General features: G+C 35.2%; 1 protein-coding gene across 1 annotated transcript; it reads right to left on the bottom strand.

Moving 5' to 3' along the window:
* Positions 1 to 5,855: 5,855 nt before the first annotated feature.
* MS3_00000674 (uncharacterized protein) lies at positions 5,856 to 13,459 on the bottom strand. Its single transcript, XM_051208353.1, has 10 exons — positions 13,433 to 13,459; positions 13,188 to 13,332; positions 13,062 to 13,151; positions 12,936 to 13,005; positions 12,552 to 12,644; positions 11,567 to 11,617; positions 9,689 to 9,758; positions 9,201 to 9,278; positions 7,485 to 7,630; positions 5,856 to 6,199 (listed from the first exon to the last, which is right to left on the bottom strand). The coding sequence occupies exons 6-10, from the start codon at positions 11,570 to 11,572 to the stop codon at positions 6,047 to 6,049; spliced, it is 453 nt and encodes a 150-aa protein (XP_051064733.1). The 5' UTR covers positions 11,573 to 11,617; positions 12,552 to 12,644; positions 12,936 to 13,005; positions 13,062 to 13,151; positions 13,188 to 13,332; positions 13,433 to 13,459; the 3' UTR covers positions 5,856 to 6,046.
* Between the last annotated feature and the right edge of the window lie 261 nt (positions 13,460 to 13,720).

The raw sequence follows: 13,720 nt of genomic DNA, 5'->3' as shown, positions 1-13,720 counted from the left end.
TTGCCATTTGGTCAATAAAGAAGGACCGAATTGAGCAAAGAAATTTCTTTTCAATTAGTTTTTCATCATAACTCTACACTAATATACATAAGTATGATTTGCACCAATGATATAATACTCATCAAGTGGATACGTTACGTAATAATAATGACATAATGACATTGAAATTAACATTGAGTAATTGGAAGAAAGAGGATTATTAATATTCAGAGTAATCAAGAGGTTACTGCGTTGTGTAATATAAGAAAAAGAGAAGGAACAGAATTTCATAATGGATGGTCAATAGAATAGTAGTTACATAAGAATCAAGAGACGAATGTTGAGAAGTTATATAGTACAAAAGCAACAGAACCAAAATTACAAACATTTCTAAAGAAGGAAAAAATGAAGTGGAAGAAGATTCCCATTTAGATACTATCTGAACGGATCGACGATCCTTACTTTAATGTTAATATACACATCAGATATTCAACGCTGCATAAATAACGACTGTGTTCATCTTATCTATTCATTCACACATAAAACAGCATGCTGCACCATCCATTAACCATAAATGTTTTCATATTACTTCAATTGACTCACTATTCCCGGAACAGTATACGGCAGAACATGTAGTTTAGAGCTGATATTTCAAAGATGCACAATTGTTCGCCACATGAAAGCAAATTTCGCCAACCCGTCATGAATATTCACATTTACTGGTACATTTATAGCGCATTAGTACGGCTTGGTAACAAACGAGGTCGCGCGCATATCACTCAAACGACATAAACCACGTCAGGCTTCAGTAACAAAAATGTGTGCAACTCCGTATATCTCGTCACCACAGTCACCATTGTGCTCTTCTGGTAATTCTACTAATACACACTCAACGAAAACTCGGTGCACGTATTTAATCCACTGTCACACGCATGAATTATTCATAACTCTGTTTTAACAGCATTTCAAATCCCTCAGACAAGCATGTAATTTTATAGTTCAGGCAGTCACAATATAAATGCATGTTAACTTTTTGTACGTTTACAGATGGCTGGTAGACGCATGCTAATATTCATGTATTTTTTACATAAGTGTGATAATTCAAAATGAAAGACCAACCACACACGTGACACTGTAATGTACCAGATAAAGTACAAATAATTTTCGCTACATAGTGACGAACAAGGCGACATACAGCTCCAGAGCTATTTTATAAAATAAATATTTTTATCAAATAAATGTGCTATTTAGAAAACATAGGACATGTGGGGTCGGTTGTTACGTTGAAAATACATAGATCATTGGCCATTGGAGTGGCATGGACGCCGAAAACACGTCGAAAATATTAGGGTCACAAAGGCACGAATATGACGACGGTTACACACACTCGGAAACGGAATGTTCCATGTGGAAGATACATGTCGATCGAATTTCCCCAATTGGCCTAATGATGCAAAGGACTTTGAATTAGGTGCTCTTGAGAATATGATCTAAAAAGTTGTGAATTTTGTCCGATTTTCCGAATTGAAAATAAAATAACACCACATTCTATCATTTCTGCTACATCTTATAGCATTTTCAAAGTAAAATCTATTATTCTTTTATCTCAGTGTAAGTAATCTGACCATTTTCTTGACAAAAACATATTTCTGTTGACCTCAGTTGTTTGCAGAAATATCAATGATTACACTTTGTTGTTGTCTATCACCGCATTCCATCTCATTGATCAGATAATATGGTATTCTATGTTTTCTATTATGTATAGTGGGCGTATTATGAATCTTATTTAGAATAAAAAACATCACTTCCTAATAATACGTTTTATCATCTAATTTCACTAGAGTTTTGTGGTCGTTTTCTCATGAAATCAACTGGTATTCAAGTCCTCAGTTTATCAATCTATATAGCGACAGTTACTACTCACGAATATTCTAGACTCGCCTAGTTGTCACTTCCTGTGTGTTTTGGTCATTGAGACTGTGGTAGATCATGCAGATTGGAGTCTCTTTATCATAGAATATTAATTGAACTAGGAGAACACTTCAGGAAATGCGTTGACATATACCGTGCAGCGTCTGCGAACTAATATCGGATTTTGGTCTTCTTATTACAGAACACTGTAGTTCACATGAAACTGTATTGACAGCACGATTCACATATATTTTTACTTAAGTCGTTTCATATGTAATTTAATGAATGTTGGTTTGTCTTCATCGTGTATCATTAGACATTATATAGCCGGAAACTATCTGATAAATGTACTAACAGATTTGTCCATAAGTTCCTGTGAAGACATTCTAAGGTAGACAAAATGTATGTTTGTTTTGAGTATTGAATACGCCTGGATATTGTCGTGAAGTGACTCCGCCCGGAGTCCCTCTGGTGCTACTGACTATCCCACCCCCAGATAAATTTGGAGGGTTGGACATGGGGTTACTGAACCTATCGCGTAGAAGCGAAACTCGTTGAAAATCGCTGATCACAAATAGTAATTCAATCCATTTAAATTCTGCCCTGGGATTTAATAGGCCTTCATTTAGAACAGCTATGACATCTTATGATGAAGGCCGAGAACCTTTGGAATTCGCGATGCTGATGCCTCTTCCGACATTCGGGTGACCGTTAATTCAGGTTCGTGGGATGTAAGTACAATGTAGGCGACTAGGAGACTCAGCCGAATTGCAGACGAAGTGGGATGATACAACCATGAGGTGTTTACAATCAGTGTAACATATTAGACGCAGGCTGGACACCAAAGTCTAGCTTCAGGATAGCTGCTGTTATACTCCTACCATGATGAACAAAATGCTCCACATACACAAGCAGTTGCACTGATGCTATCCGCACAAGCGCAAAAGCACTTATGTGAATCTCATTGATCAATGATCATCAAATCCTCCCTCAAAACAAAGAAAGAGAGCATTAGAATGAACGTCATCCAATGATACCAGGCTACTAACGATTACAATGATGAATCTATTGACGAATTATACAATAGGTTACAGTCAATCGTTGGGAAATGCATACGAAGGACTTGTCCATTCTGAAGAGTATCTCAAATGCCTAGTTTAAATTGAACAACACCGGGTATGAAGATATCATGGGACGACATGGACTAGTAGAAAAATGAACGAAGATGGTGAGAAATTGCAAACTTTAGTGCCTTCAATAAACTGAACATAGGCGGCATCATATTCCTACATAAGCGCAAATACCAAGCCATATGGATTTCAACGGATCACACTACACAGAACCCAGTTGACCATGTCTGCAGCAACGAGATGCTCAGGAAGACGATGGAGGATGTGAAAACTACGAGAGTAGCTGATATAGCCTCAGAGCATCCGTTGCTTGTCACCATGATGAAACTAAATCTCAAGAAGAACTGGACATTGAAGCGGACAAGATCACAAAAGTTTAGTGCGGCCTTTCTTCGGGATACCGAACAAACTCAACAAATTCAAGATAGCCCTCAGCAATAGATTTCAGGCTTTTCACGTTCTTCTTGATAGATTGGGATCAGTCTCAAATAACAACCAAGAAGTGGTGAAGGAGACGATCACTTCAACGTGTCACGAGGTTCCCGGCCACAAGAAGCACCATCACAAGGAATGAATCACTGTTGATTCACTGAGTAGGATTCAAGAAATGAGAAACAAGAAGGCAGCAATCAATATCAGTCGAACAACAGTCGAGAAATTCAAGGCACAAGCTGAATACACAGAAGCACACAAACAAGTAAAGAGGACTCTCAGAGTCTATAAACGAAACGGAGTAGAAGATCTATCAAGAACGACGGTGAAGGATTCAGGAGAATGAAACATGAGTCCACTGTATGATAAAACTAAGAAGCTCTCTAGAACAACCAGAGGAAAGTAAATGAGGCAAGGTATTGACCAACATTGGAGAACAGCGGAACAAGTGGGTAGAGCATTTTGAGGAACTCTTGAATTGACCAGCCTCACTGAACTCATCCGATATCGAGCAGCTCAGACGATCCTTACAAACAATTGTAGTCCACCAACAATTGAACAAGAGCAGCGTATTTACAAGTCAAAACTATTTTCAACCAACACCAAAGCCAGAATTTTCAATACTAATGTCAAAACAGTTCCATTGTATGGAGCGAATACCTCTAGAACTATGAAAGCCATCATACAGAAGATACAAGTATTTATTAACAGTTGATCACGCAAAATACTTCCAATCCACTGGTCAGCAACAACTTACTATGGGAGAAAACAAACCTTCTTTTAAACCCTTCAAGGCCAAAGGAGAAGAGGAAGCCCAAATAACACCAAAAGACAAGAAACGACGACAGACATGACAAGAATGAACAAAAATTTGACCGAAATATAAAGAAAAGCCAAGGTCAGATTAAAATTGATATGGAACTTTTTGTAAGGAAGCATTCGTAGTTGAATATTTATATAGCATTTCAAGTATGCCACGTCTCGAAAATTTCAAATTCATATTTTCAGATAATTTCATGTGAGAGATATATTAGACGTTGTTCGTTGTTTGAAGGCTGTTGGCAGAAACCGTGAATTTAGGTTTTATGGTGGTTGATAAAAGTCATTAAAGTGTACCCCAAATCTTGACGTAACTGATACTCCTCGTGTGATCGGAAATAATGTTTTTTATGAACGACTGTCTACTAAACTGAATTTCGCATTCATTTTACAATATCAAATGATTCAGTTTAATTCGGATATGTTCATATCATTTAAATTATCAACTCGTGAATCGAAGACTGATCTCCGCATTCGAAGCGGTAGCAAGTGTAACTTACCTTGATGAATTGTTGACAGATGACAGTCCCTCTCACCATCCACAGTCATACTCGGCTTAATGGCTTGAGAATATTGCAAGCCGAATTGAATGTATTTGTATTTGAATAGAACAGAAAACATTCGACATCTTGAAGAAAATCTGATTCTCGAGAATGCAGTATGTCACAGGATGAACATTCGTCAAATCTGTTTTCATCTTTATATGCTGTGTTGAGGCTAATTGTAAAAGCCAGTGAATGTCCGACCTCATTTTCTTTGCGGATAACGCGATGATGTTTGTAGTGAACGATAATAACTTGGAGTACAGTTGTGAACATCAATCTGTGTTTCAGGCACATTAACATGACGAGTGACAAATAGGACGAGTTGACGTGCAACCTGGATTCCGCTACTAGCCAACATTAATCCTCGCTTATATTACTCGTGATGTGGTCTCAATTTCGAAGCAATCCTCACAGGATACATATATGTCAATAAGAGAAACTAGTCTATTTCATTCCAGACCGTCAATGAGAAGATTCGAGCAACCAATGCAAACGAATCTGTGCCGAATCCTATCTCATAATTTCATGGGAATGGGACCAAACATTTACTAAATATAACACAATAAAGTGGTCAATCATTGATGCAAGCACTGTAGTGTGCTTGGTTTTCAAACCTTTCTTATTATAATATGGTGTTATGATGTTATGGTGGAACTGTCACTAACTCACTTATCCTACATTTTTCCTTTATTTCGAGTTAAGTATCAGCTGAACTGTACAGAATTATCTTATAATCAGCATTCATAACACTAATCAAAGTAGCCAGTCATCCGGCGTTCACTAAACAGTAACTAATCAAGTAAAAAAGGATTGAAGTGTCCTGTTAAATACTTATGTGGTATTCCGACATCTAAGTTCAAAACAACGAACGTCGTCAATTTCGAATAAAATTTTCCAGTAATGGGACATTCACAACGGACTTATTGTTGATTGTAATTGTTACGTAATCACTTATACACGATACTGTTGATTACAAATGAAATGTACTAAACATTTGTAAATCTAATCAATTTTTATTGAATGAAAACAATCACGCAAATAAAAAAGAACATATTTTATCAGCAAAATACATCAGTTATTACTTAAACAGTCGTAAAAGCGTAAATTAGTTCCATGAAACAATTTCCAATTAATTGAAATGATTCAAAAAATATGGCGTTTTTATTAAGCTAAAATATAAAAATAACTAAGTAAGCGTGATGGAAACAAGTGACAAGATCTTTGTGGGATCTATGGATAAACTTTCTTCCGTTTGTAGAACCATAGCCAAATGCCACAGCCAACGCATACAACAAAGAAAAGGACAATAAGTGGTATGACAATGTACAGGAAATTGTATGAATCTCTTTGTTTTCTATTTTCAGTAATCTCCATGGTAATATTCTGAAAAACAAAACAGCACGATAATTACTTAATATCAAATATTTTCCAAATTTCATTCAGTTTTTCATATAGTTTTCTAAACTTCATTTCCTAAGTCAGCTTCAGTGATTTCTGGAGTTGTAGTTTCGTGTTTGATAAGTGTTCGTTTGCTCGAAATGTGAACTTTCTGGTTCATTTGAAGCGTGAAACAGTGGCAATATTACCAAATATTAAATATTCTTAAAATAACTCATCATTTATCATGCACTATTATGGCAATTGATTATGGAAATGAATGTGATTTAGAATATCCGCTACCGATTTGACAGTCAATGTGTTAATTACGCACTATCCTACTGTTGTAACGTGTGCATTGCAGTTTAGATGGAGCAGCGTTTTATCAATCGATTACAGTAACACTTTAACACGTAATGGACGGCCTAGAGTTCTGATTGGCCCTGCTTCGCTGTCTAGCCCAGCCAGTTGAGTCCAGAACGCAAGTCACAGCCTCTGAGATATGAATCGTCATATTTCAAACATACTGTTTATATACCAACCAAACAGATCTCATCATACCATAAAAATAGAAAACAACATCTGTACAATATTCAACGAGTGAAATAAATAATGGCCAATAGGGAATGCCCATTTAAAGTCCAAGGACATCATTAGACTTAACATGATAATGATTGCTATATTCCTCTGCATCCGTAACACCTACAACTAACTGACAACTTATGTTTGTGATGAAATTTAATTTCTTGATATCACGACTTAACACAATCTAAATATTAAACGACCAAATTATAACTGACAGATTTATTAAAGCAATCGATACAGGATACGTATTTCTCAACAGAGAATCAAACACGTCTATCTGAAATTCAGTATTGGAAGTCTACGAATCTTCACTCATCATCCAATCATGCCACTCAATTTTAAACATATAACGCTTCATCATGCACGCTGATCTCGTCTATACTTTTCAGCAGTTCACGTAGATATGCGGCTTTATATTGAACATCGCTAACCGCTACGCATCCTATGAGCCGAAAATAAGCATGTCTCTAGTCATAGATGTTAAACAACACTTATATGGGGTATTGGATATCCATATGGAAGCACAACATTGTGCTTATATTTGAATAAACATCGTCAACGTATACAACACGTTGATTTATGCACTGAGAGAAAAATGCAAATCATTAATTATTCGTAGCAATAAAACGTTCTTCTGAGTAAATAGATTTATTATGTAGAATATGGTAATATTGAAAACAATCTGTGAAGTCTACCAATTACTTACTTTATTCTTGCAACCATTTACTTTGAATTCATGAAGATCCTTATCATTGCTGGTGATGCACATGTTGGCTGTTTCACACCAAATGCACGTTGTATTTGATGTTGTTGCGTCTTTACATGCTTCGGTCGAATTGTGTTTTGGACAGTCTTCAGTGGGAAGAATGAGGTGATTGCATATCAGGTTATCAAACAAAAGGTAGGTGAATTACTAAACATATAACTATAACTCGATGATATAATGATGGTTTCGAAGTTAGGCGACTATTTCATTCACTAGGAATTTGTCACCAACTCGCGCAATCGGAAATTCAGCACACTTTTGTTGACATTCACATTTCACGACAACATTTTGGTTTTGAATGAAAACACATCCATAATGAGCAACATTTTATTCAACGAATATTAAAGTCGATCTAAACATTACATTATGAAATGATCCTCTCAGTTGTCGAGATGGTAATTTTATGTCCTCCCACATGATAAAGTGAAAGGTGTGCAAGATTACTCAGTGTACATATTCATTAGAACGAGAACATAATCATACCATGTCACTCACACTTCACGACAACATCTCGGAACTGAATTAAACTAAGTTGAATGTTTAACGATGATTATTGACGTGCGAATTTGGTAGATTTTGATGACTGTTCTCATTCAGAAATATATACACTATGCTATCATCTGGTTCAGCAAAGCCTACTGCATTTAATTTCTAACAGATTTCGAGTTTCATCCACTGATATCAGTTTGATAATGAAAACGTGTCTCGTGTACCGATTCAACAAGTTAAAACTGGTAAATAACATTGAGAACTCACTCACACTGACTATTTTGAAATCCGTGCAGGAACGTCAGTTGTTCCCAAACAATAAATTCACTTATATTTATGTTAATTCCATCGAAATAAAGAGATTTCAGTTGACCTATCGTTATGGAATGTTTCAAACTATGTGATCACATTATACTCTGTATGCTGTCGGCTAGTACGTCACACTACCTGGATCATGAACATTCACCGATACTAAATTATATTTTATCCAACGAATATTGGAGTCAATCTGAACATTAGATTATCGAATAATCTCAGCAGAAGTGATGTTATTTCAATACTCCAACACATGACGAACAGAATAGTGTTTGAGAATACTCACCATACATATCAATGAGAAAGGAAACACTTACCTAACATGAAAATCCTCAGTATTTTTGATACTGTACGAGTATCTACTGCTTATGGTATATCGAAATCTGAACACCTGACTTGTCTATACATTCAATTTATCGGATGAGTAGGATAAAGTAGAGGATTTGGAAACTGAGATATTATTTCCAAGTCAACTGCAATTTCATGGAGTGTTTTCACGATTTTAATAGCTAAGGAAAATTCATTATCACATGTAGCAAGTTGAAAAAATAAGGACACTTCCAAGTCAATGCACAACCAACAAACTGACATATATTATCTCATCTATCGTCTTGTAACATCGTGTACGCTTAAGTGAATTTTACCAACGTGAGGACGTGAAGGCCATCCGTCCTTCATCATTCTAAATAATCAACAGAGAATCCACGTATAGAATAGAGTGATTTGATACTAGTAGCTAAATTTCATTTAGTTATTTACTGAAATTGCACATGAAATTTTCAATATTTGGAGCAAAATCGATGCATTCAACTGTGAAAATAGTCATTTCTGATACAATACGGTTTAACATACCACCGAGAGGTTCCCAATCCACTAACGTTCCGCTTTGGATCCATTTTCCTGGAACATTTATTTGGATTTCTTTCTCATCTTGTGAAATAAATTTTGATCAAAACACGCCGTTTTATCAGCACTAGTTTAAACTTTGTTATATTATCACTTATGATATTAAACTTCGCTCCAACATGTGAAAACACATCATCCACTTTGAGTTTTCAATAAACAGTGGTGTTTGGACAATGAATTTACCAGAAGCATTCAGATTTTATTTCACACGTTTAAACATCAACACTTCAATGACACTTCGATCAATCTTTTTTTGCACGAAAATACTGAATAATATAGTCCGTTAGAAACATATATTAGATCACTATGACAGAATACAGTAAATTTCTGCATTGACGTGGTGATCGAAGGCTACATACAGAAGTTAATATTAGGCTAACACATGACTGTTTGTATAGGTCGGTGTAAATGAGAATGTAAATAACGTTTGTTACCTTCTTCTCCGCACCGAATTGAGCCTGAAAAGTTCGTTTCCTTTTGGTCTTCGCCAATTAGCTTAGAAAGCTGAAAAGAAGTAACGGAAGTCTGAGTAAACATCTGTCAACACAAAACCACCTTTATCAGAGCCAACCAATCACTGAAGGAGTTTCTCGTCATTCACATAACTTCACACAAGGACAACTAGTTACACAGTAAGCATACTGATCTCCTCACTTTCCTCAGGAGTTTGCCTCATCTAGTCTACGATGATAATCTGACTCACTTCAGTTGTCAATTTCACTGAAATTCAATGAACGATCTATCTACCATGCAATGATGCGCTACACTTTGAGATGAATATCTACGTCAGTTGACGGAAACGTAATTGTGAATAACTGCAATGCTGCTGCACGAGAATTTGTTGTCATGTGGAGGAATTCTGTTAATGTACTCACTTCCATCCATTACCGTACATACAATTCCTGATAACCTCGAAGCAATCAAGATGGATTCAGTTCAACACAAATGAAATCTTCCATCTCACCTGCCCTTTTTAGTTACCACACATTTGTTGTATTTCAAATTGGTGAAGTACTAAATGCTGACATTCAAACAAGTACACACTGAGAGACGATCAAGATTTTAACAATTTATCTCGCAGATTATTTGGCAATGAAATTTTCAATTAGCTGAACTTCAGAAGACGTATTAAAGCTTGGCAGAAAATGACTGTTTTGGAAAGCACTATAAGATAAATTGTTTGTCCTTAATCGGCTCAAATATGTCAAAATTTCTACCGATAACATTTGACTTCCTATAATTCATTGTTTGAAAAAAGTGCCAGAATGAAGTGTGTCATTACGGAGTTATTAATAGAGTCGCATAGTGTGTGTGCACATTAAAAATTATTGATATCCTTCTACCGTGTTCAATGTATATCGATACATCCGACAGTGTTGCTTTACGTGAAATAAGATAACAATCCGAAATACATGAAACAACACCACATTACTATTCAATTGTGCAACTCACGTTCTCATAATAGATTGATATCTTCCCACTAGGATGTATCATAGTAATTATATTGAATGCGGGAACTACAAGCAGAAGACCATCGTTATTTAGAATTTGAGGTGTTGGTTATTAGCATGTTATTGTTGGATGCGAAAGTGAATGTGCCTATGTGCAAAGTGATCAGTTTTAGGCAGGTATTTTCTTCGTTATCTCAAATGTTTTCTTTGGTAGAATTCGTAATAAATATAATCTAGTGAACGTCGTGTAAATGAAGCAAGCATGCATCCTTCAATATAAATGTCAGATAACTAGGTTCCGAAGCTGTATTACAACCCCGTTTTCATATCGAAATAATAAACCATCAAGCTTCTAATTAAATCTGATATTTGGGGAGGTATTGACATTCGCTCAACACTCTCTATAATTACCCATGAAAAAATCGATTCTTTGTACACTCGGCATTAGCTATGGTTTGTCTGTTTACAAATAGAACATAATAACTAAGTCGGTGACCACGGAAAATGAATGGCTTCAGATTATTCGTCTTGGTGATTTCTTAATTTGAATGGATAATTTTTATGAATGACCGTGTGGTGAGTAACACAAATTTACTTATTTCAGAATACAGACTTCCGATCAAGCATTATGTCAACTGTGCTTCAGGTCTCAATCAATGTGTTCAAACAATCGATGGATTCCGCATATGATTCCTTCTTCCTAATATTCTGGGCTGGTTACACCTTATTACCTTTGTCAGTTTTTGAAAAGAATTCAGTGATGTAAAATGAACAGAAAATGTGTAAGCAAGTGCTGCGAATGATGGTGTAAGTGTTTAAATATTTCATGTGTAATCAAATAATCATTTTATGGATACATACTTTCATTATCAGCTTCTAGATAATAAGACTCTCTGACGGCCAATAATTCCTCTGAAATGATGAAAGTAAAAATATTTGTGTTTTTACATATATGTATAGTGAATCTCCACAGAGAATGAGTTTGGACACGAGTTATCATCTTTCTTTCAAGATATAAGTAAACATGTTCAATTAAATGGGAGTTGCAAGTAGACAAAAAAATTATTTCAATCTAACCAACTGAATAGAATATTTTACTTCCGAAGCGTTGATTTTAAAGGCTTCTGACAAGCTAATAGACCGGTAATATTTAAACGGCAATACACATACAAAATCATTTTCTGAAATTGCGTTATTTCAATGGAGTAGCGTTTCCTCAATTGAACCAATTATTACTCAGAAATTCTACTTTCATGTCACTAAATGGAATAAGTGAACAAATTGAGTGGACTTCATTTCGATGTCGTAGTTGTTCCGGGTCGAATCAACCATGTTATACCAGTGCACTGTTTATGGTAATTTTTTATCATTTGTCATTATTATTAATGACTTTTAGATGCATACGAATATGAAAGTCAAATATGTGATGAATACAAAGTGGTTCACAGAGAGTTACTAAGAGACATTAATTCTTTGTGAAGTAAGTCAAAGAGAAAAACTGGACGTCATCAAATATAATTTGGTATTCCATGTGATTTAATGATCCAAAATGATTTCTCATACAACATTGTTTATTATTGTACAGGTGTTCGGTTTGATTCGTTCGATTTATTATTACTACTCAATCAATTTGCGTTTATTTTGAAGTGAACCATCGTTTTCACTTGACAGTAATGAATACGTATTGTGAACACATTTTAGAGCATCAAATCACTTAAACAAATTAATCACTGTGTACTGGTCAGCTCTCAAAAAATAACCAGGTCAAATATTGAATCATTTATGCAAAATAAAAGTGAGAAATGAAAGGCAAAACAAATTATCACCGGATTATAGAGGTACTCACGCTCATCCGAAATTTCAGATTCCGAATAAAAATCGCTCCCCACATAATTGTTAATTTCTCCTAAGTACTCCTGACCGTACATAGTGATTGTGCCTGTATTTATCGAATGAAAACATGAAATTTAATTGACCATCCGAAGAGAATGAATTAAAGACTTTCAGATTATCTGGACATAAAATGAACTTCATGGACCGTAAATAAATTTCCGTAAGGCTTCAAACTGTTTAGGACTTGAACGAAATAAAATATCAGTGGTCGTTTTGAATGCTAGAAAGAGCATAAAACTGATTAACTGAGGAAGTTAAAGCAACATTGATAACGGAATGAAATGTGAATAAACAAAATTCGGTAACAATTTTAGTTCGATGAAAATTATTTTCTTACCAGAAGTGCTTATTTCGAATTTGATGTCTTGAGCACCGTAAAACTTAAACGGTAATTTCGCATCAATATCCTGATTATAAGTAAACATATGGATTAATACATCGTTGCAAAATTTAGTCAACTTACTTTGGCATAAACCAATCTTTCAAACCTGCCTCTAACAACTGGAAGAGACTGATTGGAGCGGATTGTCCGGGAATAATAATAGTGATGAGACTGAATATGTGTATTGGAACCGGACTGATTACTTACATAATTATATGCATCACTTTCAAAAATTACTTTTTCGTATTTCTTCAATTCAGGTTTTGTGCAAATTTCATGGCAGTCAAAGAATTTGTAAACTAATACGATGATTGAACAGAGCAGTATAAACTGTCCAGTCGAAAAGATCTGTCTGAAATGATACAGATAAAAATATACAGCCTCATTTCATTGAAACAAATTGAAATTCATTTAACACACTCAATTGCTTTAACTGTACAGTCAACACTCACCTCATCTTCCTGTTCACAACGTTATTAATTGTTGTTACACCTTGTCGTGTTTAAATAATTTTTTCAAGTGTTTGTTTGTTTGTTTCTTATTCGACGATCCAAATTAACCATTAAAAACATCACGTTTCATAAAATCATATGATCATTGTTAACCACTCATCATGGAAGACGAGCTCATCGTAGTGCAATATACTTCTAGCTGTCGTTCTCCAAAGGCTGACACTTATCCACCGTTGGTTGAAATTTCAAGGCCTATATTGATGAAAATTATATTGGATATGATTAATA

This window comes from Schistosoma haematobium, chromosome 5, assembly GCF_000699445.3.
Source record: "Schistosoma haematobium chromosome 5, whole genome shotgun sequence".
Taxonomy (NCBI): Eukaryota; Metazoa; Platyhelminthes; class Trematoda; order Strigeidida; family Schistosomatidae; genus Schistosoma; species Schistosoma haematobium.
Note: the sequence above shows the minus strand (reverse complement) of the source record. Positions and strands in the feature narration are given on the sequence as shown.

Bases quoted from the DNA above. Each gene is read 5' to 3' on its own strand.
- MS3_00000674 (XM_051208353.1), bottom strand. The intron at 9,279-9,688 runs GTAACAAACGTT...TTATTTCACAAG, and splicing joins AATTCGGTGCGGAGAAGAAG to ATGAGAAAGAAATCCAAATA. The intron at 6,200-7,484 runs GTAAGTAATTGG...TTTGTTTTTCAG, and splicing joins TAAATGGTTGCAAGAATAAA to AATATTACCATGGAGATTAC.